The sequence below is a fragment of the Meleagris gallopavo genome, chromosome 25 (assembly GCF_000146605.3).
Source record: "Meleagris gallopavo isolate NT-WF06-2002-E0010 breed Aviagen turkey brand Nicholas breeding stock chromosome 25, Turkey_5.1, whole genome shotgun sequence".
In the NCBI taxonomy this organism is placed as follows: domain Eukaryota; kingdom Metazoa; phylum Chordata; class Aves; order Galliformes; family Phasianidae; genus Meleagris; species Meleagris gallopavo.
In genome coordinates, this window is record NC_015035.2 from 4,450,222 (window position 1) to 4,475,794 (window position 25,573).

The window sequence follows — 25,573 nt, forward strand, 5'->3', positions numbered from 1 at the left end:
CTCCTCCTGGTCGCAGCGCGCTGCCGTCCCGGCGTGCACCGCGCGCCCGCGAGCCCCTCGCACGCTCGGAGGAGGAGAACGCGGTGCGCCTGCGCGCGGCGTGACGCTAAGAGGGACGGAGGGGGCGGAGCCGGGCGCTCCGCAAAGGCTCTTCGGCGCCTCCCGATTGGAGGGCGGATCGGTAGGCGAGCCGGCGATGGCCAATCGCAAAGCGCGGCGTTCCTCCGCGCGATGGCGGCACGGGCGGGGAGTTGACTGTTTATCTTCTCGCGAGATGCGGAAGTTCAGCGGAGTGGCGCGGGGCTCGTGACCTCACGGATAACGGCGCATGCGCGCGGGTGTTGGCGCCTCCTCAGCGCGGCGCTGTGAGAAATTGGGAGGGGGGGAGAGGGAAGCGCTGAGGGGGCGAGAGCGGGACGGGCAGCGTCCGCGTGCAGGACAGGCTTTATTCTTGTAAAGACCTGGGTTTTGACGAAGCAGAACGCAAAAACAGCAGAGAAAGAGGAACAGGAGGGCAACGCCACACAAAAATAAACATTGTTTTCTGCAGTCCCCGCTGCGTGATAATATCGGTTATTCCCACCCCCAAAATGAGGTGGAGATCCGGGACAAGTGAAATGTTTGCAGGACGTACGGGCTGCTCAAGCAGCTGTCCTAATATTTAGCTTGGAACGCGCCCTGTGGTCATGTTTCATTAAAAGACTGCAGAGTAATTGAATTTAGACCTGCAGAAAAGTAGCGTTTATTCACGAGGACCCCTGCCAGAGATGCCCTCACATCTTGGAGTTATCAATAGCGTCTCCCTTCTGTCTGTTATCCCTTTATTGCTCGAGAAGTGTCAGCTTTGGTTTGATTTAAGGATACAAACTGATCAGGCAATGGCAGCACTAAGAACAGCAAGGAAGCTGCTGCAGGACAAGGAAAGCTGTGGGTTCTCTGACTGATTACTGACTTTCTTCCCTATAGCTCCCAAAGAGTTTAAATACCCCCCCTAGAGTTATTTAATAAGGTCTATACAGACTGGGGCCCTCTAATGGTCGCAGGAGCTTGCAGCCACCATCCCACACACAACAAATCGCACTGAATGCAGGCTGTGCCACTGCAACCATCCCAGAGAGCAATTCCATAGGATTTAAAAGTGGAGATGTCTCTCACAGCTTTGCATAGTTCTGTTTAAAACCGAGTTTAACTCATCTCCTTCCTAATCCTCGCTACCTACCCCATCTTGTGTGGGAATGCTTTTCCATGCATGCTTCAAACAATGAGCCACAGAGCATCCACACAATGCTGCTGTGTGCTCACACCCAGTGGGCTGTGAAACACCCCTGGGAATTTCTTTGGTGCATTACTCTACACCCACAATCATCACACTTGGAAAACATCACCACATTCGGTGACTTTCTATAGCAAAAAATGATAAATCAATCTTCATAATATTTCAAGCAATAGAGAACAAACCCTTTCAGGTTGTAGAAAAGCAGTGCATAATGCCTCGCTTGCTTTATGCTGCCTTCTCATGTTTACTTAAGTTAAAGAACTTCTCAGGTTTCAAGATAGAGAAAGCACTGCAATGTCAGTAACGAACCCAGGGTGATTTTGGCAGGAGAGTGAAAATCCTCAGACATTTGGTTCGTTGGAAAACGAGCAGGTTACCGAGTTATTAGAAAAATCTCAATATATCTTTGATAAAAAGTCATTCTTTTCTGTCTACAACCATACAAACGTGGTATTAGAAACATGACAGATGACTAAAGATAAATATGGTTTTCCTACTTCCCACTCTATCTGCCGTAGAACAAACTACAAACCTGTTCCACATGAACCTTAACAAAGCACAACCTGAGTTGCATGCGGCTTGCGTGTCCAATTTTTCCTTCCATTTATCATCAGTCATTGCAGGATAGAAAAAGCTTAAACTCTGAGTAAGCAAAAGCTCTACAGAATCAGTGTGCGTGGCTTTTCCAAATGAATAGCTTGGCTTCTTTGATCTTCCCACACCCAAAGCTCTGAAGGAGGGCTCCTTGCATTTCGGATGCTTTGTATCTCTTCACTACTCGATTCTCATCACACGGAAAGTGTCCAGATCTTCCAGTTTTCCTCCCAAAGAGAGAAAGCAGGACAAATTATGATACAGAGAACAAAATAAGAGCTGATCACCATTCCAAATGCAGTACCGCTTTTGAGAGCAGTCCCATCTCCACGTGATAAGAACTCCAAAGGGAGGGATGCATTCACAGTTATCTGCTCTGCATGTGGATAGGTATGAAAGTCACTGTGGAATGCTGAGTAACGCTGCTGCTGTTCTGCCCTAAAGGAGGCACTGCTGTTTTGCTGCTTTTGGGCTCCAGCTCCCGCTTCCCTCTCATGTGTCTGTAAATGCAGAAATAAAATATTTATCAGCACTGACATTTGCGGTGCTTTCTCCCACGATAACAATTAGGAAGATTCCCACAGAAACAGGCTGAACTGAACAGCCATTGAGAAGCTAGCATCAAGCAGGACTTCATTCCAAAGATAGAAGATGGCAGGTGAGTGCTCCTAGAACACGTAACAACTCGGTGCCTTCAGATGGAGAAATCAAGCTCTGCTCTGGCAGCACGATGCTCACAGCAAGCCCTTCCTATGCCAACAGAAGCCCCCTAGAAAGAGCATCCATCAAGCATTCTCTGCCAAGAACCATTCCATTACAGCCTGGCATTCAGGACATCAAGCACATTATGCTCAGATTCTGCCTGAAATTTTCAGCAATAAGAAAGTCTGTGAGACAAGAGCACAGAAGTGATTTTGGCTCATCTGGCTTCTCCTCACTGAAGCACAGGACTCAGCCACATACCTGTTATATGCCTTCAGTATGAGCAGAACCACTGTAAAAATAATAATTACTCCTACTACGATGGCAGCAACTATTGCTCCAGAACCTAGCAGGGAAGGAGAAAGAAAAATAAAGTCTTTTTTAAGAAGTTGTCAACGGTCTGTTTGAAATGTGATAAATTCAAAGGTTAAAAAGCTACAGAGCAACAAACAAAAAACCCCACAATATTTTCCCTTTTAAAATAATTTCTCTTTGTTACTTTTTATTCAGGAACAGTTTGGGATGGGAGCACTTGGAGGCAAGGAAGGAACAGGAGGGGTGAGCTGAAAAAGTGCAGCACCCGTGTGCTATGCAGCAACTAAAGTGCACAGTGGCCCGTTTTTCCACTTCAAGATTCAAGGTATGGTAATTGTGGTACAGCCAAAAACAAAAAAAACGACCCCACGGCCTGTCTTACTTTGATAGAGACTCAGTTCTTGAGACTTTGTGGTCACATTCACCGAGAGCTGCGTGATGCCGATCAGCGGGGCTGCCGTCGTCATCTTGATTCGGCTGCAGAAGGAAAAAGAGGGATGATTTCATGAAACATCAGCAGTGAATTGTGCCACCTAATTGTCATTAATTAGCAGCTGCCTCTTAAAGGTCGGTCACGTTTTCTCAGCGGTGAAGTCAATGGATGTTTTGCTACACCAGTCTGAAGCCGTTTGCTTTACAATATACACAGCGCAGCGTTTGGAGGGTGAGACACAGACACAGCAATGAGTGATGTTACAAAGGTTTTGGATAAGTACACACATCTTCAATGCTTTGGGATTTCAGACTGTCACTCCAGGTTCTGAGGTTTTGGTCCATAAGAGGAGGAGGGATCTGAGTGAGGAGCACTGCATCTCCCTGCCCCGGTCCTGCACACAAAGCAGACTGACGGATCCGTGAATCCTCTCTCCAGTATTCAACAACGTGTCTTCAAAGATAGGGGGAAAAAAAGGACAGGTTTTCTGGTGTCGTTGCTGAGAAGTGATGTAAGGATACGTCTTTGCGGGAATGACAAAGTCGGCAAAGGGAGGCTTTACCACCATGCAGCAGTAATAAGAGATACAACAAAAGGAGGGGTTTGCAGAAGTCTGCTCGGGTTTCACTCTTTGTCGCTGAAGTCCGTGCGGGTTCGCTGCTCTTCCATTCGTTTTATTGAAGTCCGCTCAGGTTCGTCGGGGTTCTCTGGTCCCTTCCCAGTGTCCCAGCCAAGCTTCCAAGGCTGCCACGGTGCCCCTGCAGCACCCCATAATACTCCCCGAGCTCCCACACCGAGCTCAGGGGTTGCTCAGAGGACTTCCAGCGCACCGTGCTGCAAGGCAGGCACACCCCTGTGCTGCACCAGGCGGCTCCCAGGCGGCTGCAGGGCACCGTACGGCGCTCTGAGAGCCTTGCGGTGCCGACACGCGCGGGGACGCACGTGTGAGCGCTGCCCGTACCGACCCGTGCAGCCCGGCGGCACCGCCAGGGTCCGGGACGCTGAGGGGAACGGGGCTTTGCATTGCTGCGCTGCATACAGGTAAGGGAGGCACACACCGAAGCGGTGTTCTTCCCCCATAGCAGTGCCCCGACGTACATTTTCCGGCCCGTTTCGTGTCTTTTCTGCGCAGTCCCCGCCGCTCCCACACCGCCCAACGTACCGGCTGCGCGGTTCTGCCGTCCGTGCGCAGTGCCAGAGCCTCGGCACCACCGCGCCTGCGCGGAGCAGCGCCTGCAGTACCGAATTTTGTTCAATAGACGGCAGCAGGGAGTGCCGCGGCGACAGTGCGCGTGCGCGGCGCTGGGGCGGGCACTTGTCAATCAAAGGAGGTGATGAGCCAATCACGTGCCGCGGTGCGCGCAGGGGCAGCGGGAGAGAAAGCGGTCCTTCACCGGGGATGGCTGGAGCGTTATAACAGGGAAGCGGAGAAGAGGAACTGTGAACAGATGGGGCTGAGGGCTGACTGTCCGTGAGGGGACTGATGGCCCGCACCTCAGTGCTGTGTAGAAATTCCCTCCCCTCCCTTCCGTCTTGTCCTCGGACGCATGCGCTTTACTTTCTGGAGGACTAATCACAATAGAGATTGGCGGACTGGCGGCGCAGAGCGGCTAAAACAAAAAGACTCCGCTTCCGCGTTTTCCCGCATAGCGCAGTACTCCCGGAGGGCTTACAGCCGTAGGGAGAGGCTGCACGGAGCACATCATCAATTCGGTCATTTTTTACAGATGTTCATGAGAAAGGAAAAATTCTCCAACTCTAGAAAGCTGAAGAAGGCAGAAAGGTGCAGCCTGCCCTACATGTGGTGGAGCTTCTGCCCCTCATCCCAATTAAAAGCAGGGGAAGCAGAAGGTCAGCGAAAGAGGAAGGAGCTGGAGGGGCTGTCGTGTGATAACCAGGTCCTATGTGTCCTAGAACTATTGAACGTGCTCTGAGGAACCCTAGGTACAACCCAGAACACCCCAGAGCCCTCTCACAGCCCCTCAGCATGGTCAAGGTTCTTCGCCGAATTCCCAGTCTGTCCTACTGGACTCCCAGGACCCCTCAGTGTACTTCACTGCATACTAACATGCTTCGAGAGGCCCCAGGGTGACACAAAAAACTTTGCAGTGCATCCCAGACACCCCCCCAGGCCACCCAATAGACTCTAAGACACACTACTGGATTCCCAAAGCTTGTCTATGTCTCTTAGTGCACCCTACAGGCTTCCAAGGATGCCTCTGGAGCACACTACAATACTCCCAGAACTTCTCAGTGCACTCTAGGGTGCCTTAGAGGCTTTCCAGTGTACTCTACTTGAGTCTATATATGCCCCAGTGTGCTCTGGGCCACACCAGACTGCTCCCAGAGCTCCCTGGCTACTGTAGGGCATCCTGAGAACCTCTGGGAGATGCTGCTTCTGTGTTTCCAGACACATACATATTACCTCCCAGAGAACCAAAACCAACAGAGGTTAACAGACTGGCAGCACAAAACAGATGCATTTTGTAAAATGTATTTTACCATTATTTTATAATAAAATTACTTACATACCATAATGGAAAAGTCTTAACAGTAAAACTTTAAGAGGTCATATACCTGGAGCTACATGTCTAAAGGGATGAAGAGGTGAGAATGAGCTGTAGGATTAATTGGCATATCTGCTGTGCCCAAACCTCAGCACTCTGTGCCAAAAGGTTGATGCAATGAGGGCAGCCATCACCCAGCTGCCCCTCCAACTCGCTCTGGCTTTGCTGCACATCTCTCCTGTGCTGGAAGCCCCAGACCTTGGTACCGTACTCCAAATATTTCCTATCCAGACCTTCCTTCTTTTGAAGAACTCCATAGCAAGGAACGTTTTTCCTTGTTGAGCATCTGAATGGGAGCTCTGGCAGTGTCCCTCAGAGGCTGAGAGCCCGCAGCTCTCAGTGACTGTTGCATCACTGCAGCTCTCCCACCTGGGGGAGCTCCCAACTCACAGAGCAGCCACCGTGAGGCTGTGCAGACTGCTGCCTCTTCAGGATTGAAGACACTTGGGTCTGTATTCCATTTAAACCTAACAAAGAAAAAAAAAGAATTCATTTTGAATGAAGCGCAGTGCAACATTGTGCAGTGACTTCAGCCTGGCCTCAGCCCCATATCCGCAGGATTCATCCAGCAGTCTCCAAAGAAAGGTGTCATCACTGACCAGGCTGTGCTCAGAGAAACAATAGGCAACAGCTCATCCCACAGGAGCTCTGCCTTACAAATGAGGCTGCCCAATTACAGACCTTTAATGAAGTTTGTAATTCCAACCTGCAAACCCCATTCCCACTGCCCTTTGTGAACAAGCACTGACAAGATCTCACTCCAACCCCCCCTGAAATTCTGGGCAATTACTCACAAGGGACACTGACATGCTCCACTTCAGTTTCTCCACAGTTTCAGCCTTAAGGAAAGCAGACCAATACCCTCCACGGGGTCTCACGAGCTCTCAGACTCTTCCACTAAGCGTGCAGTTCCTGAAAAAGACAACAGAGCCCCAGGTAGGCATCTCCAGTTCAACAGCCATTGTGCACTAAGAATCAATGCCCAAAGAAGCAGCAGAGCACAAACCCTCACCCCATGGCCCTGTTTTGCTGCCACCCCCAGGGCAGCAAAGCAAACATTGATTGTCTTCAAACTGGCCCCGCTCAGAGCAGAGCTGTGCCAGCAGAGAGGCCAAGGCCAGTCTGAATGTTACTTTTCCTCCTTTTTCGACCACAAGATCGGTATTCAGATCTGATGGGAAAGGGATCTGGAGGGACAGAGCTCTGGCAAAGACACGCTCTCACCTTGGGTCTATCAGCAAGCAGGCAGTGAGCTCCGAACAGCGAGAAACCCTGGAACACAATGCAACAATACCCCCAAAATCAGCAACAGGCTTCGGATATCATCAATACTGACACAACCAGCCCCCATACCACCAGAACCCTCACAGAACGGGGCAACACCCCGGATAGAAGCTGAAAAATATATAGGAGGGGTGAGTGACAGCAACAGGCAGAAGAGGCCGAGCAGTCAAAGACCTTCCTGTTGCTCTTGCATGTTGTTGGAGATCTGTAGCTATGTCAGAGCCACAGCTCTTGGATTAACATGCAGGTGGGTTTGGCCAAGGCCTGTTACAGCTATAAAAGCCATACAGAGCAGCAGACACAACAGAAGCAGAGCAGTCTGCTGGCTTCAGATCTCATTTGATTCCCAGTTCCGAGTCAAGGGATGCTGCACAAAACCTCTCCACCCCTCTATAAGCCATTTGGGTAGAGTGTGCAGCGAGGGGAAGCTGGCAGCTCTGGTGGAACTGAGGAAGAGCTTCAATTGCAGCTGTGAGGACCCCCAGCACCGCTCACCTGCCCAGCACTGACACCTGCACCGGGTGACGACAGAAACAGCATCTCACCCCGCTCCTAAGGGAGAAAAGCATTTACAGAACAGCAACATCGTGCTCTGCCCACCCGTAGCACCCCTCCAAACGAAGCACAGGTCTGGTATCATCAATGTCTGAGAGCACTGCAGGCAGAGCCCCAGCCCCAGCCCCTGTATTTTCCCCATTTGTTGCTGGGCAGTTACAGAAAACCAAACTGTGCAGCGACCGTCGAGGAAAACGCGTGGCTCTCGGCTCCTTTTTGACTGCGGCTGCCACAGCGCAGGGCAGGCGCAGCTTCGATAGGGCCGGGCGGGCCTCACAACCACAACCACCACAACCACCCCACCCCACCCCATCCCGGGCAGGCGCTCACCCACGGCGGCCCAGATCCCGCACCACGGAGGGAGCCACGTCATCCCGCCGAGCCCCCGGGGCGCCGACGCGGCAGGGCCTCGCCAGATGGCGGATGGCGGCGGATTGTCCCCGCACAGCACCAACTACAACGGCCCGCCGCCATCGCAAAGAGAGACAGAGGGCGGCCCGCCGTGGGCTTTTATAGGGCGGCAGCGCGCACGCTGATTGGCTGCTGAGGACGGGTGTTCCCGCGGTGCCTTCTGGGTGTTGTAGTTCCGTGCGGTTGGTGCCTATAGCTTATAAGGGGAATTCGGAGCGTGCCTCGATGAGGAAAGTTCATCTAGGGGGGAGCGAGGAGGAGCACTGGATGAAGTAAGAGGCTGTTGGTTGGCCATGATGCTAAAAGGACACTAGGAGGGAGAAGAGACCGTGGAATAGAAGACTGGAGACCTCATAAATCACTACCTGACATAGGTGTGTCTGTGTTAATTATCCTGTGTGTAATTGATGAATGTGTACCTCTGTGGAAGTGTAATGGACTCTGAATCATCTCATCTGAAAAAGGTAATGAGAGCTTTGTCAGAGGGCTGAACTAGCTTTATCAGTTTTTAAACGTGGTCATTGCATCAAATTCATTTCACGCTCAAGTAGATCCCAAGTTAAATCCAGAAATGGGTGTTTTACGAGATGGGGTGGGAGACAGCGAGGTTGGAAGGTAAAAATTCCTCCCCAGCCTCCTTGGAAAAGCTGGGCATTAGCAAGCCAATAACGAGACAGAGTCAGAATACTTAAAGATCAGACCAAAACTGCTCCAGTGCTCCTACGGCACTCAGAAGAATCCTGCAGCCCATAGCACTCCTTGGCAGCGAGTGGTTTTCAGCCTCTGCAACTCAGGTTGTCATCCGACATCTCCTGCAATCTGAAGGATAACCCAGGTTGGGTCATCGCATTTCAGTCGAATAACATCAGAATGTTGAGGTCACTTTGGTAGCTGTGGGTAAACACTGCATGCTGGAAGGCAGAATGCTTGAGTCTAAGCCACAGATTTTGATGCAACGTTCAAGAATTACATTATCCCAGTGAGCTGTGATATCATCTGTCTTGGATTTCTCGCCTTCAGCACATAAAGATAAAAGCAAAATTCATCTTGCTGCACGGAGTCCTTGTTTTTCATCTTGTGCTACACCAAATGGAACTGAATGAGGGCTTTTCCTTTAGCTATCCACAAGAAACAAAATCCCACACTCTCTTCAACCTGGATTCCAAAACAAACACCACAAATGCAGGTGACACCACAAATGAGGCTGCTTTGTAGTTCCACATAAAAGTGCCTTCCCTGCTGCAGGTGCTGCAATAGTAGCCAGGAGCTGAAAACGAGCATGGAGATAAATCAGTGACATGCAGACAGAAGCACGGTGAGATTACCAGCTCAGCAGAGCACTGGCTGAGATTCTCACAAACAACCCCAAGAGGATGGCAATTAAAACCCCACATCTACAAAGTTAAGCTAGGGAGGACGCTTCCTTGCCTCACAAAGCCTGGTGCTGCACCTCTCCCACCCACAGTGAGGTACAGAGAACAAGCTGCCTCCTTTTCCATTCAGCCCAGCTGAGTAGGGGAGCAATTTGGTTGCCTCTCCTTCTCTCCCAGGTAATTCCCGGCTTTGGCATCACTGTAAGAATGTGTGCTCCTAGCACCCTGCTATTGTCCTGATCCCCTTCTGTGTGCACACAGCTACCCCAGAAGCTTGGGGATGCCGTGATGATGGATCAGATTAATCATTCCCAACGTTCTTTCTGCCACAGAAGACAGCAAAACAATTTTGCCCAAGGGCTCCTGCCTGTGAAGGGAGCTGCTCTGCAATAACCTTCAGACAGTGTGGCTTCCCTTCATTCCCCACCTCCTGCAAGCACCAGGCTGTGTCAGTCAGCAGTGTGTAACAGAGCTGCTGTGGGTATTAGGGAATGTTAAACAGGACAGCAGTGCTGGGCAGCCTTTCAACAGCAGCACAGATAAACTAAGCTTGTCTTCAACCAGGAGGGCTGTATTACAAAAGCTGAAATCTGGGGGGTGGGGAGGGCAGGCCAAAAAGAGAAAATGAAGGCTGTACAGAGTAGCACTCTTGCAGCACATCAACAGTGATGTGGAACATGGGTTACAGCAGAACATAAAAACCTTCACGTCACCTCTGAAATGCCACTCAACTGAACAAGAGCTTCTCAAGTAGAGTGATACCACTTTTTAGCATTCAGCAGCGCTGAGCAGCTTCACCAAAGGGAAGGAGCTCTCCTCCACCTCCGCGTTGCCCTTGAGATGCTACAGCACACACCAGGAGCATTCATTTCCTTAAACACAGAGCAAATGAAGGTCAGATCACTGTTTACGGTCCACTGCGCTGTCAAAAGCACAGCAGGAGATAAAAGTTCCCAGCTGATGAGAATGCAGAGTCCCATTAGCACACCAGAAATATGTTAAATGCAGTGCAGGTCACCGTTATCCTCATATTCACAGTTATGTCCACCATCGCAGTTGATAAAAATGACCACAGACTGACAAATACATCACAAACAAACAAAGGTGTAGCAGAAGTAGACTTTATGAAAGTATTTAAATTTTGTGGCAAATCTCTGCATCAATATGGGGAGGGAGGCAGCTTAATGCTGTGCATGAGCAATCAGTCACCAAACTATTTCTTGGACAGACATTTATTACAGGTAGTTTATCTCTCCCTGTTTCTCAAAGAGTTTAAGGCACAAAAGCCTGAAAAGGGCTTATAACATGTACATAAGTGCTATCATTTTTGCTTTCACCTCTAAAGCAACATAATATTCGCTTAAATATATTGCTTGTCCATCCAGCTTACACAACATTCAGTAGAAAACTGCTTTCCAAGTCAGCAACAATTTGTTGCACAATACATTGGTTGGATTGCTCTGACCCGTTTTTGCTGCAAGATCTTCAGTTTCACCATGTTTACTCTGACAGTGGAAGACGCTGTGAAACCTTAACATGATAAAGGGGCCCATCGGGGCCTTCAACAATGAAAAAGGCATCGTACATACAGTAACATTTAAACAAGGTTGCTGGTAGAAGTGTTTTAAACTGCTTGGCTGGTGGGGAATTCTTTCCTCACAGATGGAGAGGCAAGCCAAACATGCTGGAGACCGTCGAGCAGAAGGCATCAGTCTGTAGTAGTTTTCTGCCACTCTTTCCTGCCTTTGCTCTCCAAAATGCTTAGGAACACCACGCTTAGTTCAAGATCACAGCTTAAATTAAGCAGAACATAGGCATTCATCCACATGATTCCTTCCCATACTCGACTTACAGCAACTTCACCCAGTCACTAGGAAGCTTCTGAGACATTTTAGTGGTATTTGACAGTGACTCTTAAAAACCAAACCAAACCAACACATGGACAAGTGTTGGATCAACTGACTAAAGACAGTTAAACGGGCAGCAAAACAGAGAGGGGGGCACGAACCAAAAAGCAATGGGTAATTTCACTTAAAAGACCAACTTCTTTATTGTACGTTGGAGTAGTCTTTCCCCTGTGCCATCCTCTTGCAAGTTTATAAATTACAAGTAGTATTAAGAGTTCACTTCAAGACAAAAGGAATAAAACCGTTGCAGTTCTAACTTCCAGCACGAATAGAAGTTATCCCGATGCTCCCACGGTACTCTGGTGTTGTACAGGGAACACCACACTCCTCCTGTACTTCCAGTAACAGACCTGAGTGGGAAAGGGGCCACCCCTGACTCCTGCAGGATCCATTTGCAGCGTAACAGAGCACACCGGCGGGTTCATCACACAGACAGTGCCTCAGCACCGAGGCTATAACATGGCTGGGATCTCTGACGAGACAGTGTCCAAAGGCTGCCAATGGCAGTCCATCAAGGCATCATAGAGCTCTTCACTCTGCTCCATAAACTGTTTATTCGCTTCATGGACATCCAAGTGAGGTGCTGGATCTAAAGGAGAAAAGGCAAACAAATAGGCTGTGTGTTACGTGGGTTAGGAAAAGCACCCACACCCCACAAACACATCACAACAATGCGGAGGAAGTCCCAGGTCATCCCCACCACTTGCCCAATCACGACCCGACCACTGCAGCCCTGGCAGATCTTTCAGCAACGGGATAAACCTAACAGCAGCCATGCCCTCCTTTCAGTGCCGTCGCCCCAACAGCAGAGCCAACAGAGAGAAGGCATACCTGCACCTCGCAGCCCCGTGTGGCCACTTAAACTGCCAAAGGAGGTGTGCTGGCACCACGGCACGGCGGAGCCGCAGGGGCGCAGGCACACGTTCCATTCTGCTCCCTCTGCTTTGGATGGGGATGGCAGCATCTGCTTCTGCAGCCACAGTCACCAGAGCTCATCTGCTGGAGCCTCAAACATCTCAAAGCATTGCACAGTTAGTAACCGAAGAAGTGCCAGCGACAGCATCAAGCACGAGTACGTCTCCTGTTCTACAGCTGGATGAAGTGTTTGCAAAGCATTCGGGGGCTGCATAGCAACCCAGTGGGATCCACTCTGCTGCTACCAATGCATGGGGAACAGTTTGCAAAATCTGTGCCCATCGTTGTCCCTAACAGCCCAACCACCTAACAGCGTATCAGCTCACAGGAAATTTAATCAACAAGAAAAAAGATACCCCAGAGATATCCTAATTATAGCACAGGAGTTCCACTTTCTGCATGATGAAGAAAGGAGAGCCCTTGTGTAATGCTTTAAAAGCCAGCATGGGCTTTCTCCTTGACATCACTACTTATACCCATGGGTTCTGCACAGCACCCAGCTGCTTCCTGCTTTCATCATGTGTTTTTTTTTTCATTCTTATTTTTAAGAGAGTAAGAAAATACACCATACAGTGCATATGCCATTCAAGACAGAGATTTGGAATTACCAGTATAAAATTAATTTTTTCTTGCAACACTGCTCCTACGTTTATCTATAGCCCCAATATTGTTTAGTGACCCATTTCACCCAATGCTGCTAAAAGTAATACTTTATCAGTACACTCTCTGATATAATTTTATTTTAAAATGATAAACACTGAGCAGTATGCTGGACTTCAAAAAAAACAAGATTCCATGGAAAAAACAGAATGCCTACATTGTTTTTATAGCATACCAGAAAACCAAACAAGCCAAAAGGATGAAATTCTGTATACTATAGAAAACAAAGATATGTGTTTTCAGGGCAAAGGATACGTGAACACTAAACCACAAATGGTCTCAGTGTTAGTGAAGTCAATTAGTTACAGCCCTGATGAGGTTTAGACTGGGAGCAGCAAGTGTAAAATAAAGGTGCAAGCCAGGTGATAGTGAGTAGCAAATGTTATCAGGCTCGGATTTAATCAAAGACAAAGGTGTATTGTACACTGATTTAAAGGCCAGTTTGAGAAAGGCTATCTCCAATCAGGACAAAGGAAATGCATGACTTCAGTAAAGAATTCAAGAAATATACCTTCCAATGCATCCTCACCAACTTCTTCATATGTCTGTAAGGACAGAGAAACCCTTAGGACAGCAGATAAAAATATTAAAAAAAAAACAAAACATCAACTACTGATTACGACTGTCATACAGTGACTTTAAATCTGAGTGATTACAACAGTGTTCCTCACACTCGCCCTCTGATCCCCTCCTGGCAGGCTCCAGGGTGTGGGTTCCACTCTCAACTTAAAACAGAGGCAGCAGTTCTTTAAACGACACAGTTTGTGACTGTCTTGATCCGTTTTAGCCTCTAAAACAAAGCTTGTGAAGGATCCTAGAAGCCTTCTACCACGACAAATGTATTCAGAGCCCCGTTATGCTCACTTGGTCCAAGCAATAACCCCCTCAAAAGACAACAGTGCAAGCCAGGTGCTTCTGAACAGTTCTGCTTCCTCACTCAGGAGCCATGCTGAGACACCAGAGCTTGCTGGTATCATGCACCCCCCCAGCTCTGCAAGCTCTCCTGTGTTTCTGTGCTGACACTCAGAGCAGGGTGAGTTCTCCACGCTGTCCTACCTGCATTGTGCTCTGCGTGTAGCCATACTGGGGGTAGCTGTAGCTGTAGCTGCCCGTGTTCTGGTCGTAGCCCCACTGTGCATAGTAGCTGTGGTACTGCTGGTAATATTGGTTATAATTATAGCTGTACATCTGACTGTACTCCGTTGGCTTCATGCGGTTACTTAAAAAGATAATGCAGGAATAGGTTACATATAATGCAGAACAGTTATGTAAAACAGAAGAGAAATACTTTAAGGTACAGTATGGTACGTAAACAGACTTTATTTTAACATGCATAATTCAGCCTTTAAAATGCATTCGCTATTGAATGAAGTAATCTTTATCATTTACATACATATGCAGAAAGAAATAAGTGGTTTATATTCAAACCTCCTTCCTGTATTCATATTCATCTTCATTTGCAAACATTGCTTTAATTCTTTATGAGTTATTTAGGATCACCTCCTAGCTTTGGAAAGGGAACAGTTTGGGACTACGAGCCTCATCTTAGAATATCCCAAGCCATGATCCATATTTTTGGGTCCCTTTTTCCTTCTGATAAATGAGACAAAGTATTCTGCAGCCCCCAGAGCTGAGATACTGAGTTTTGCTTCTCATTAAGAGTTGAAGACTCAGAGCCCTGCAGAAGAACTGGGGTTTCTTTCAGTGAGAAAGGTCCAAAACCTCTCCCTTCTGCTGCTGCTGCCATAGAAGAGCCTAAACAACAACTGATTGTCCCCATCCTCACTTCACTGGATGACCTCCAATGCAAATAGCTTAAAGAGTGCTTAAGTAAAAAGGACTACGGGTAATTAAAAGTTAACCTTAAACAGTGAGCTAACTGAAATTCTCATTCCTTGCCATAAAGAGACAGCATTTCCAAGAAGCTGGGAATCCCACCTCACTGCTGAGATTTGAAATGAGATGACAAACGTTGCTTGAAAATGAGAACACCTTATGCACAAAGCTACACTAAAGATGCAATCAGTGAGAAGCAGGCAGAGGGAAACATCAGTCTGCTCAACACAGCACATCCCCTTTTCTCTTCCTTATCCCCCCCAAGCTTTCTGAGGTCACTAAAAATCCACAGGTTATTCAAATAGGGAGCAATAACTATTATTCGTATTACCCTAGTGCTACGAGCCCCAAGTCAGAGCAGGATCTCACTGTATCAGGTTCTGAACAAACACAGAAAAAAAAGTTAATCCCTGCCCCAGAAGTTTTAGATTTAGCAGACACTGTAATAGAATGAACAAAGTAAATTGAGCTTTGCTATCCAGGAGTCAATAAGCAGACTTAGGCTATTTCAATTAAACGCAAAGGAACACATACTTTTTAAATAATCATATTTAAATACTGCGTGTGTGTTTGTGCATTTAATCACTTATATAATTAAAACCAGCGTAAAACGTTTAGTCTTGATCTAACAGCACACATTTTGATGTCCGTGCATTCGGATACTCCAGCTGCTTCACTAGATGTGAGTGTATTCCTCTACTTTGTGACGGAAACATCCAGGATGTGCACCCAAAGCACTATCAGACATCTAACGATCCGTGTGGTTTCACATGCTGCTGCTCTTCCACAGCCATCCGGGTGCTCCTATACTCACACTTTCGGTATAGCCACACTCAAGCGCATCGGTTTGGAGCCCAGCCCCACGGCTCCCTGGCACTCTGTCAGTGCTCTTTTCTGCTCCAGTTCATCTGTGAACTTCACGAAGCCGTAACCTCTGTGGAGATATGGAAGAATTTGTATCAGACAGAAGTAAAGAAAGACTCGCTGCTTTTTTTGTTGTTGTTGTTCGGAGTATTGATGGCGAAATCTAAACTGGCTTTGCAAAGCGCAGTAAATGAAACGCTTCCACTGGGGCTTTTAGTAGAGGTTACACGATTCCCTCTTCCAGCTGCTTTGCTTTCTTTGCAGAGAGCTTAAATGCTCAGATCTCAGCTTCAGCAGCACTTCCAAGGGCTGCAGAGAAGTAAGCCAAGCCTTCTGCCAGCAGATCCCAGGGAACTCAAAGTGAGCTGACACAAGACATGTCAAAATGCACGAACAGACAGCAGCAAAGCCTCAAATCTCTACTGGGAGAACACAGGTAATCTGAACAGATGCAACTCAGCACAGGACTGACAAGACAAAGGCATTGCCACTGCATCTACAGCTGCCCCACATGAAGCACGGTGCTGCTTTTCTGTAGGATCAGCCGAGATGTGCTTTTTAATCAAGTCCTTTTTCCAACAGGGAAACACCAATGGACTCTCTGTCGTTGCCAACAACCACCCGATCCCATCAGCATTGTCAACAGTGGGTGAAAACGAGCTCTTAACACCAGGTTGCCAAAACTTGCTCTGACAGCACAGCTTGAGCATCAGCAGCATTCAGACAGCAAGCCCTCAACTGCAGCACTACAGCACAGCGCACGTCAGCCAGCCCAACACCACGCATTCCCTTCCCCCCTCCCTGATCCCCAAAGTCCTTTGCGTGGGCCTTGATGCTGCAGTGAGTCAGAAGCAAAGCAACAGCACCCCAGAGGGCAGTGCCAGGATCCCAGCATGGGATGGGCCGCCTCACGCAGCACAAAGATCAAAGACTTGGGCTGGGAGGGGAAGACGAATCCACCTGGGTGATTGAAGGAGGTGCTTGGCTACCTAGGAAAAGAACGAGCCCTGAGCGAGGGTGTAAGTTTACAGCATTATTATCTATTCTGTGGGAACAATTAAATGCAAAGTAACACACACAATAGTTTTGAAAGTGTCATCACGAAGCACTCGTACTACATCCACAATGGAAGTTATTACAGAGCAGCTGGTGTCCCATAAAATGCAACAGCTTGCACAGCGAGCTATAAATGTAAATCTGAATATTGATTCACGTGTACATCTATGCACACACATATATATACTTCCCATATAAAGAAGCCCAAGTCAAAGCTCAAACTTGCCAATATACAAACTGGATAATTAAGCAAGAGCAAAACTTTACATGGGTACATGTTCTGTTTCAAATTGGTGACCTTAATTCAACTTACCCTCTGTGAAAGCACAGTGGCAAATCAAACCAGTGTAAATCAACACCTCAGTCAGCTGTGGTTGTTCACACACGACAGTGTGTAAGTTTCTAAGCAGCTACAGAGGCTGCAGCAGCCTTCAGGTGGGAACAGAAGTGTGTAAGTGAAAGCAGGAACGCTGCTGGCTCTGAATGAGTGGTGGACAAAGTAGATGGAGGTGTGGGTACAGACAGTTGGCTGCAGCAAGGCAGAGAAGGTGATTCTTCCAACATTTCAGATGCTCAGTTTTTTCGTGTAAGTGGCTAAACCAGATTTTAATACAGGCAAAAGAAAAAAAAAAGAGGAAGAACCACATCCACAACAAAACAGCAAAAAACCACCTCCAAACAGAACAAAAACAACAAAAAACCCTAAGGCAAACAAGCAAACAACAACAAAAAACCCCAAGCACACAAAAAATCCTCCCCAAAAACATTTTGTTGAAGTCAGAATCTCCCTGGCAGACATTCTGCCCTGTCCCAGGAGTTAAAAGATTCCCAGCCTGCACCCATGGCAGAAAGCAGGGAAGCAGGCACAGCACGACAGCATCAGGCTCCAAACTCTTCTCTTGCTTGGACGGCAGGTGCTGGGAAAACCCTTGCAGGCTCAGAGCTTCACTGGGCACATCCACAAACACCAGCATCCATTCTCGTACCACCCTAACACTTGCAGTTGCCTCAGCTTTGAGTAAGTGCCCAAGTCATAAGGAAGCTGGAAGCAACACCCCAGCACTGCTGGGTGAGGCTGCTGTGCTCTCCCAGCAACCAGCAGTCACTGCCCCTTCCCCACATCCCAAGGGAACACAGGGCACCTTTCCCTGAGGTCTGCACTGAGGAGCTGTTCCCAAAGCCCACTTAGTGGCCCAAAGAACATCACCCATCACCTACACTGCAGAGCAGGATAGGAATTGGGGGAGGCCCCAAGGCACACAGGTCTCAGGAGAGGTGGCAGTAAGAGCACACGTACTGAACAGCCTGACAGTGACTGAGCAGCATTGCAAGAGGTTCAGGTTGGAGGTAAGAAGCCTTAGAATCATAACTTTGTGAGTTAAGCAGCATAACTTCTTCATAGAGAGCTATGCAGCACTGGGACAGGCTGCCCAGACAAATTACATCATCTCAGCCTGGGAGATTTTCCAGGCTACACAAATTCATCGCTGACCTGAGCTCATGTTGGCAGCAGCTCTGCTCAGAGCAGGAAGTTGGACATGAAACCTCCAGATATTCCTTCAAACCAACATATCTTAGAGTTGAGAAACCCTTACGTGAGAAAGAGGGAGATCTACAGCCACATTCTACGTCTTGTCACCACATTCTCATAGCTATTGTGTCAGAATATTGTGTTTCATTGAAGCCATGTTCTGTCCTGAAAACAAGGATGCTAGCCAACTGGTCTCTCTCCTAAGAAAATAAAAAAGAATTCATGTTCTCCAATTTAGAAAATGTTTTATGAACATTAAGAACATTTTTGACATCTGTTTTTGATGAGACATTTCCAGTAAAGATGAACAAGGTGGCTCCTAAATCCTTGCTAATGAATCATAGCTGTGTTTGCCCTACCCTATTTGAAACAAAAACCTGCAAAGCTTCCATAGGAATATATATTCAATAGCCCAGGAATATATATTCAACAGCCAACTGCAAAAGCACAGTTCTATCTGAAAGTCCAGTTTTGCCAGATCATTTTTCAGCATTTTCAGAAGTGCAATACTGTACTGCCAAGACACAGAGCACAACATTGACCCCAACACATCCAGGAACGTTACAATTTTAGCAGCTGTGTGTTCTACTAAAATCTAAACTATTCTTCTTTCCTTGTTGCAAATTTCCTATGCTAGAATGTGAAGTTAAAGAAAAGAATGAATAAAAGATGACTTACTTGGATACTCCTGCCTGGTCCAAAACAACTTTTCCACCTCTACATGATGGATAAACTTTAACAAAAAACTCATACAACATGCCATCATCCACGTCAGCAGTCAGGTCTCCCACAAAAAGTGAATATTCTGGACTAAAGAAATCAAAAGAAAACTTCTTAGGCACAAATACACACATGCCCACAAAACATGTGATGAGCCCAAAAATTTGACCTCAGAGAAAACTGACACTAAAGGACCATTTTTATCAGCAATGCTTTTTTCAATTAGTTAAGCAGCACAATGAGTTTACATTATTCTGCTCTGTATTTAAAGATAATTTCATTTTTTACTTCTCAGACAGACTGAACTGGGCACTGAACATGAATTTCTAACGTGTCAAGAAAGCATCGCTGTCTCATTTATAGGTTTGCCATTTCCTGAATACTGATCTTAAATTGTAATACATGAATTAGGCACTTTGATGCTAAAAAGTTCAAATATTTAAGAAGACACTCCTGACAAACCTGCTGTGCCACACAGAAGGTAAAGCATGAAACTGACAGGTGGTCTAAGTTATCCTCCCTCTGCTAGGCAAGCTGCTGGAGTCAGCAAGGCTGTGTTATCCATCTGCAGTTGTGACTATTTCCAGAGCAAACAGAACTGCAAGAATGATACAAGACGTAAATCTCATTCTTGGCCCCATCTCTCATGCCCTGATTCTAATCTGAAGTTGTTTTTCTTCTTCTTCTTTTTTTTTTAAATATTAATAATTACCTAAACTAAAAATATAATTGCTGAGATATGACTAACACAACCCTCCCAAATTGCAGGACTGTGGTACACACCTACCTGAACACACGGTGTTGTTATTTCTCCAACTGTGTAAGCATTTCTGGGCAGGCATTATGACAGCTATTCAAACTGCCCAACTCCAGCAACTCCACACAGCTGCTGTGCCTCCTCTTGGGCCTTTCACTGCCCATGGAGAGGGATGGGCTCCTCCTGAAGGCAATTCAGAGCTTTTCTCCCTCCCTTTGCTGACTGCTGTGCTACCACAGCCAGTTGAGCCAGGTGCTGTGAAACCACTGCACCTATCTTCGGGTGCCAAACATACCCATGGCATAATGCAGTGTTATGATGGGATGTATCCTCAGACAAAGTCCTAACACGCTGCAGCACACCAAATATTTACAGCGTGTTCCAAGCCAGTTTAATGCAATCCATGTTTCTAATTGTGGGATTTAGCTGGCTGGCACCGCTAAGCAAAATGGCAGAAGGCTGAGTTGTAGGCATCTCATGAATTCTCTCCTGTCCAAATTTGCTAGCTGTACATCTTGTCCAGCACTAATGAACTTGTGGGTTTACGTATTTTGAATACTCTTTGCAAGGCAATTGATAAAGAGACATCAAACAGGCAAAACTAATATTTGAATGTTGGGTGTTTACCTGTTATCGGGCTGTTTTCCATACGTTGCATAATTCAATTTAAATCTCTTTGCCTGAAAAAAGGCAAAAATGAATCCATACATTCAAATGCTCCCATGTAAATCCATACAATTAGGAAAAATGCAATTAGCTTACTGTAGGTATCTATTTTTTTTTTAATACTGCAGACCTTCAGAGCTGTCAGGCCATTCAGTTCAGGTATCTAGGACAACATTTTTATTTCATTTCAGCACAGCTACAATAATGAAAAGCAGCAAAGGCCCTGCACCAAGGGGTTTGCTCTGCCTTTATTTCAACACTTCACAAAACCAGTGAAAGATGGGCTAACCTCACCCAGTGCAAAACTGTCTCTTTAGGGAAGGCAGGAGGTTCTAACAGCAAGTATTACATGGCTTCTGATGTCAAGGTCTTACAGTGAAACGACAGCACACACAGTTGGGTGTTTGATGTTTGTCATTTACCAGAATACTGACAAAGCAAAACCTGCCACTCTGGGAAATGGAACCAATCCCTGATTCTGGAAGCACGGCTACTTCGCTCTGCATGAAGCGCTCAGTTATTTGGGTGGGGAGGAGCTTTTTCTGAAAGATGTCCCCTCTCTTTTTTACACAAGTTTCCCAGGAACACACATTTGTGCCATTGGAACGCCTCACCCACATCCTACCAGAGTTCAGCCTTGTGTGCAGCTCACGTGCAGCTCTGACCAGGACCTAAGCAGCCTGAAAACCCCATGGGTCTCAATCCCAAAGGACCCCTACACGATGTTCAGCACAATGACTCACTGCACGGTGCAGCACTGACTGCTAACTCCTTACAAAACAGTTCCTTCCAAAACAAGTCTGACAGAGGAAGAAGAAGGGGTTGCATTCCTTGAAAAGAACACTGGTTTCAGAACTCACCCAGACAGTGGAAGAACTAAGCTGGATTCCCTTGCTAGCACGAAGACATAAATGGCTTCAAACCAATCTTTGTCTCCCAGCAGACTTCCAAAGCACACATCTCCCTGCACTACGCAGTGGCACAGCATCAAAGAATTCGATTTGGACAAAGAACACAAGCCTGCAGTTAGTCCAACACCTAGAGACCAGAACATTTGTTTGACACAGCGGAGCCTGGTGTGCTCCCATGCCTTGTATGATGTATTTTCTTCCCTCAAAAACAGCATAAATAATTAAAGGGAAATAGAGCAAAGACTTAACTCCAGGCTACAATCATGCTCCTTGCATGCCTGTGTTCTCTGGTGTACAGTGGTACTCAGCTGTGTCCGTGGACCATTTACAAGCTTAAGTCTCCTAACACAAAATTGAGATCTCACTTTGAAGCACTTTTATCTTTTTGTGGGATCTAGTTCTTCACTGCAATACTTTGGGCTTAAAATCACTGAAAAAGTGAGAGTACCTGCACACATACAGGAGCTGGGGACACTAACTGTGTAAAAGAGACACTATAAGAACACCAGGGCTCTCTGACAGTCCTCTGACTGATTCAGTATGCAAAAATAAACACAAGAGTGAGCCACATTCTGTTTTCTGCAAAGCAGAAACTACATAAATGCAAGAGAGGAGCTGAACCACTGCCTGCTGAGTGCACTGAGTTGGGCTGCCCACGCTGGGTCTCTGCCTGACACCCACATTCTCCCCATGTATTACATAAGTTGTCCCCCTAAACAACATCATATTTTGAATTAAACTGTGGATAAAGGCCAGTACTCCCAAAACCAAACTTCAGCTATTACCTTCTTGCAGAAGCTACTCTCCTTCTCTCTTAATGACTACAGAAGGCACCTAGGAAGACTGGCTTCTCTTAGTCACGGCCTCTTATTTGCAGAATAGGAGCAGGTTAAATGGGACAGAAGACCTCCAGACATCTTATCTACCCCTTTCAATGAGGAATGTCAACCTCTTAGGAAGGCTGACCAACTCAGGGGACTAACTGCACTGAAACAGGCATCAGTACACCTTCATTATCACACTGTAACAGAAGTGATTCCAGAGTTTCTTTACGAACCAGCCATCCTAGCTACTGCAGCCAAACTCTGCGGATACAAGGAACAGCTGTGTCAGCCATCCCACTTTAACATACCTCACATTCAAGTCAACACCCTAAAATTAGCTTCTGTGGCTATTCCTTCTCTTCTTCCCATCCACCCAGCTTTGGGGTACCTGCTGTGTGTCGCAGTTCTACAAGGGACCAGTTCTTTCTGCATTGTAAGTGGGTCTGAATAACTTTTGTTTACTAGGGGCTAAGAATAATGCAGTGTTTAAAGTAACTTTTGCAAATCAAAGTTACTGAAAATTAAGCTTAAACTTGAAAGCTCACCTTGTGTACATATCACAACATACAAATTGTAACAAATTTATATGAAACTACAAATGCAAAGAGACAGAAGGACTGTGGCATGTATATTCAACCTATTTTTTCCTTGTCCTCTAGTTTCTCATTGCTCCAACTTTGGTAATAGCAGAGAAGCTCAGAAATAGAAAGCCACATCACAGCATTTCTGTACCTGGGCATCATCCAGACACTCACATAAAAATTAACATTTTCCAATGCTTTTCTTAACAGCATTATGGTCATTAAATCTAAAGAAAAGAAAACCCCCAGTTTGCTACTTAATTTCTTTATCATCATTACTCAAAACACAAATTCTTCTCTACTTCTCTCCCACGGTTTTGCTTTTCTACTGGCTGATGTGATTTACTCACCGGTGTAGCACCAGGAAGAGGTTTTCCATTGATTTTATGTAAACACTTCTCTGCAGTAGCCAGATCTGCAAATTCTACAAAGCAATAGCCTGCAGGAATTCTGAACACAGACAGAGGACAGGAGAGAAAAAAGATTTCAGACTGAAAACGTTTGAGGAAGAAATATTATATTTTCAGATAACTGGTAGTAAATGTGCTCCAGTAGCAATACATGGAGGGATTTCTTTGTCAAAGCATAAATGTTAGCTACCAAACAGAACCTGGTGCAGTAACACTGGATCTTCACCGAACTGATAGCTCCTACTTACCAGTAAGTCATGTCAACATAAGAACACAGAAAATAGTTTTGCTCCCAATTATTCCACTCCCTCCTTTCACTGCTCATAAATATTCCCACCCAAGTTTGAGCGACTGAAAAAATGAAATGACAACGCTTAGAAGAACACAAAAATCTTCATCTTGCTTACAGTCACTGATTGCACACGCACTCCAAAGGTCCTCATAGGGCCCTTCCTAAGTTAGGCCTCCCACCTCTGCTACCATCACGTAGCTGTGCTGTTACAACAATTAACAGGCTTGTCACTGGAGCCCTCTGCCCTGAATGTGAATCCCCAGATGGACTGCATGCCACGTTTGTGCTGCTCTGAAGGAGTGCTGGAGCACTGCAGGATGGTTCACTGATAGCAAGGTCAAAGAATCAGCAACTGCTCTCTCCATTGCTGTCATCAATACGCCCGTACTGTTGGCAGCAATGGTGAAAAGCTGAAAGGGAAAATCGCTCTAATATGGACAAACCCACCGTGATGCCATGTAAACTGCACACAGTTCAACCCAAGCACAGCGATGCAGCAGTAGAATTAATTGAGAACAAGTATGAACAGTTACCCTGTCAACCTGTTTCGAATGATTTTTACACTCAGTACAAGCTCTCCCATGGTGGCAAAGGCTCTTGAAACAAAGTTTTCATCCATGTACGGCTCCAGCTACAAAAGCAAAAAAATCAGTTAGGTCAGAGCATCCACAACAAGGAGCATATTTGCGTCAATGTCCCCCTGAGCAGTTAAAACATTATTGAGAAGTATTTTACCCTTACGCTTCAAAAAGAAGGCTCATTTAAGAGGGTCGATGCCACTCAAAATCAGCAGGCATGCATGAACCAGGCTCAACAGTCTGCAAAGGGGAACCCAAGAGACAGCATGAATTTCAGAGAACAGAGAGCTTCCACAGAAGGACAAAAGCCACGCAGAGACATACAGCGACAAACTGAGCACTCGCTATGCAGGAACAGGGGGGAAGGTGGTGGTAAGCAATAACAGCACGTGGGTGCAGCACAGCCCCAGGTGGATGGATGGATGTTGTGCATCAGCCTCCATCAAGCTGGGGTAGGGGGCTGCAGAGCCGTGACAACCTCATACAACCATGGAGTTACACGGGGCAGCACTGGGATGGGAGACCTCCAACCACGTCCTGCAGCGAGGTGTGCTGGCTGTGCTGCAGTGTGCACAGTGTGTGAGAAACAGCTGTGTGTGTGTTGGGGTGCACGAGAAGTGCTGTGTGCACGAAGGCACTGGAGAGCGGGTGCCAGCGTGGTGTAGCGGCTGAAAAGGATGAAATGGTGCTGCAGTTTGGCCTGAATACGTGGTGAAGGTGGTGAGAAGACAGCCGTGTAGTCCCTCTTATCCTGTAGTGATCACCCTGCTGCTTTCTCATTGGGAACCAGGTGTTTCCTTCGCTTGTGTGTGTGACAGAGCACACAGGCTTGTGTATCTGAGTGTGTCTGGCAACAGGCAACCACGCACACTGCACTATGTGTGCAAAAGGAGGCAGGGGAGTGCCAAGCAGAAAGAGGCAGCCCTGCACAGGGGGTGATCCTGTGGTACGTGTGGCCATGAGAGACAGATTCATAGAAGCAACAGGCGACGGTTGCTGGGACAAAAGAGCAACGATCCCCTGAGAGAGGTAAAGTCCTCGCAGTGGAGAGACTGCATTTAACCCTCCGTGTGGGTGAGTGCAGAGGCACTGAGTGGCAGCCCGAGTGCCTCAGTGCGTGACCTGAGCACACAGCTTGCCGTGTAAGAGCCCAGGAGAGCCTGGGAGTGCAAGTGTGAGCAGCGAATGCAGGCGTGTAAACGGCACAGGTGTGTCTGTGAGCACAGCCGTACGGGTCTGCGAGTGTGACAGCCCACACAGCCCGCGGGGATGGGCTCAGCTGTGTGCGTGTGGCAGTCAGCGTGCAACGGTGCGAGCGTGCAAGAGTCACGTGACAGTGCGCGCGTGCAAATGCTCACGTGACAGTCAGTGTGAGAGTGTGAGCGCCGGCGGATCAGCGCGCGTGTCGGTGTCACTCACAGCACGAGCGTCTCTCGGCTGTTCGGAGCCGTCGGTCACCCCGCAGCGCCCTCAGCCTCCCGGCGCCGGATCCCCCCGCAGCGCCCTCAGCCCCGGCGGTGCCCTCAGCCCACACCGCCCCGCTGTCCGTCTCACA

The 25,573-nt window shown here is 47.3% G+C and overlaps 2 protein-coding genes, 1 long non-coding RNA gene and 4 other non-coding genes across 10 annotated transcripts; all 7 read right to left on the bottom strand.

The window, feature by feature from the left end:
- Positions 1 to 1,749: 1,749 nt before the first annotated feature.
- NCMAP (non-compact myelin associated protein) lies at positions 1,750 to 4,560 on the bottom strand. The gene is made up of 4 exons (XM_010723403.3): positions 4,419 to 4,560; positions 3,270 to 3,364; positions 2,834 to 2,918; positions 1,750 to 2,370 (listed from the first exon to the last, which is right to left on the bottom strand). Exons 2-4 carry the CDS (start codon positions 3,352 to 3,354, stop codon positions 2,238 to 2,240), a joined length of 303 nt encoding a protein of 100 aa, XP_010721705.1. The 5' UTR covers positions 3,355 to 3,364; positions 4,419 to 4,560; the 3' UTR covers positions 1,750 to 2,237.
- Positions 4,561 to 5,798: 1,238 nt separating this feature from the next.
- On the bottom strand, positions 5,799 to 7,630 carry LOC116217435. The gene is made up of 3 exons (XR_004161977.1): positions 7,112 to 7,630; positions 6,682 to 6,799; positions 5,799 to 6,354 (listed from the first exon to the last, which is right to left on the bottom strand). It is a non-coding gene; the product is annotated as an uncharacterized LOC116217435 (long non-coding RNA).
- LOC116217444 lies at positions 6,420 to 6,490 on the bottom strand. Its single transcript, XR_004161990.1, has one exon. It is a non-coding gene; the product is annotated as a small nucleolar RNA SNORD99 (small nucleolar RNA).
- LOC116217438 lies at positions 6,948 to 7,083 on the bottom strand. Its single transcript, XR_004161984.1, has one exon. It is a non-coding gene; the product is annotated as a small nucleolar RNA SNORA61 (small nucleolar RNA).
- On the bottom strand, positions 7,290 to 7,418 carry LOC116217448. The gene has a single exon (XR_004161994.1). It is a non-coding gene; the product is annotated as a small nucleolar RNA SNORA44 (small nucleolar RNA).
- A 221-nt stretch (positions 7,631 to 7,851) lies between the features above and the next one.
- LOC116217447 lies at positions 7,852 to 7,994 on the bottom strand. Its single transcript, XR_004161993.1, has one exon. It is a non-coding gene; the product is annotated as a small nucleolar RNA SNORA16B/SNORA16A family (small nucleolar RNA).
- Positions 7,995 to 10,617: 2,623 nt separating this feature from the next.
- On the bottom strand, positions 10,618 to 25,523 carry TRNAU1AP (tRNA selenocysteine 1 associated protein 1). Of its 4 annotated transcripts, XR_002121567.2 has the most exons (10): positions 24,176 to 25,522; positions 23,974 to 24,071; positions 23,089 to 23,188; positions 20,384 to 20,436; positions 18,958 to 19,089; positions 15,643 to 15,762; positions 14,049 to 14,211; positions 13,504 to 13,537; positions 12,249 to 12,432; positions 11,869 to 12,006 (listed from the first exon to the last, which is right to left on the bottom strand). XR_002121567.2 is itself a non-coding variant. In XM_010723406.3 (9 exons), exons 2-9 carry the CDS (start codon positions 24,057 to 24,059, stop codon positions 11,870 to 11,872), a joined length of 825 nt encoding a protein of 274 aa, XP_010721708.1. In that variant the 5' UTR covers positions 24,060 to 24,071; positions 24,182 to 25,520; the 3' UTR covers positions 10,618 to 11,869. The 4 variants fall into 4 exon arrangements, 3 of the variants coding, with proteins under 3 accessions (XP_010721708.1, XP_010721707.1, XP_019478388.1); XM_010723406.3 differs by lacking the exon at positions 12,249 to 12,432 and having other exon boundaries at positions 10,618 to 12,006; positions 24,182 to 25,520; XM_010723405.3 differs by lacking the exon at positions 12,249 to 12,432 and having other exon boundaries at positions 10,618 to 12,006; positions 24,176 to 25,520.
- Between the last annotated feature and the right edge of the window lie 50 nt (positions 25,524 to 25,573).

Coding starts and splice junctions, on each gene's coding strand:
- NCMAP (XM_010723403.3), bottom strand. CDS start 3,354: ATGACGACGGCAGCCCCGCTGATCGGCATCACGCAGCTCTCGGTGAAT. Junction 2,919..3,269: donor AGAACTGAGTCTCTATCAAA/GTAAGACAGGCC, acceptor CTTCCCTGCTAG/GTTCTGGAGCAATAGTTGCT. Junction 2,371..2,833: donor ATACTGAAGGCATATAACAG/GTATGTGGCTGA, acceptor CTGCATTTACAG/ACACATGAGAGGGAAGCGGG.
- TRNAU1AP (XM_010723406.3), bottom strand. CDS start 24,059: ATGGATGAAAACTTTGTTTCAAGAGCCTTTGCCACCATGGGAGAGCTT. Junction 14,212..15,642: donor AGTGTGGCTATACCGAAAGT/GTGAGTATAGGA, acceptor TATCTTTTTAAG/TAACCGCATGAAGCCAACGG. Junction 13,538..14,048: donor ACACGCAGAGCACAATGCAG/GTAGGACAGCGT, acceptor CTGTCCTTACAG/ACATATGAAGAAGTTGGTGA.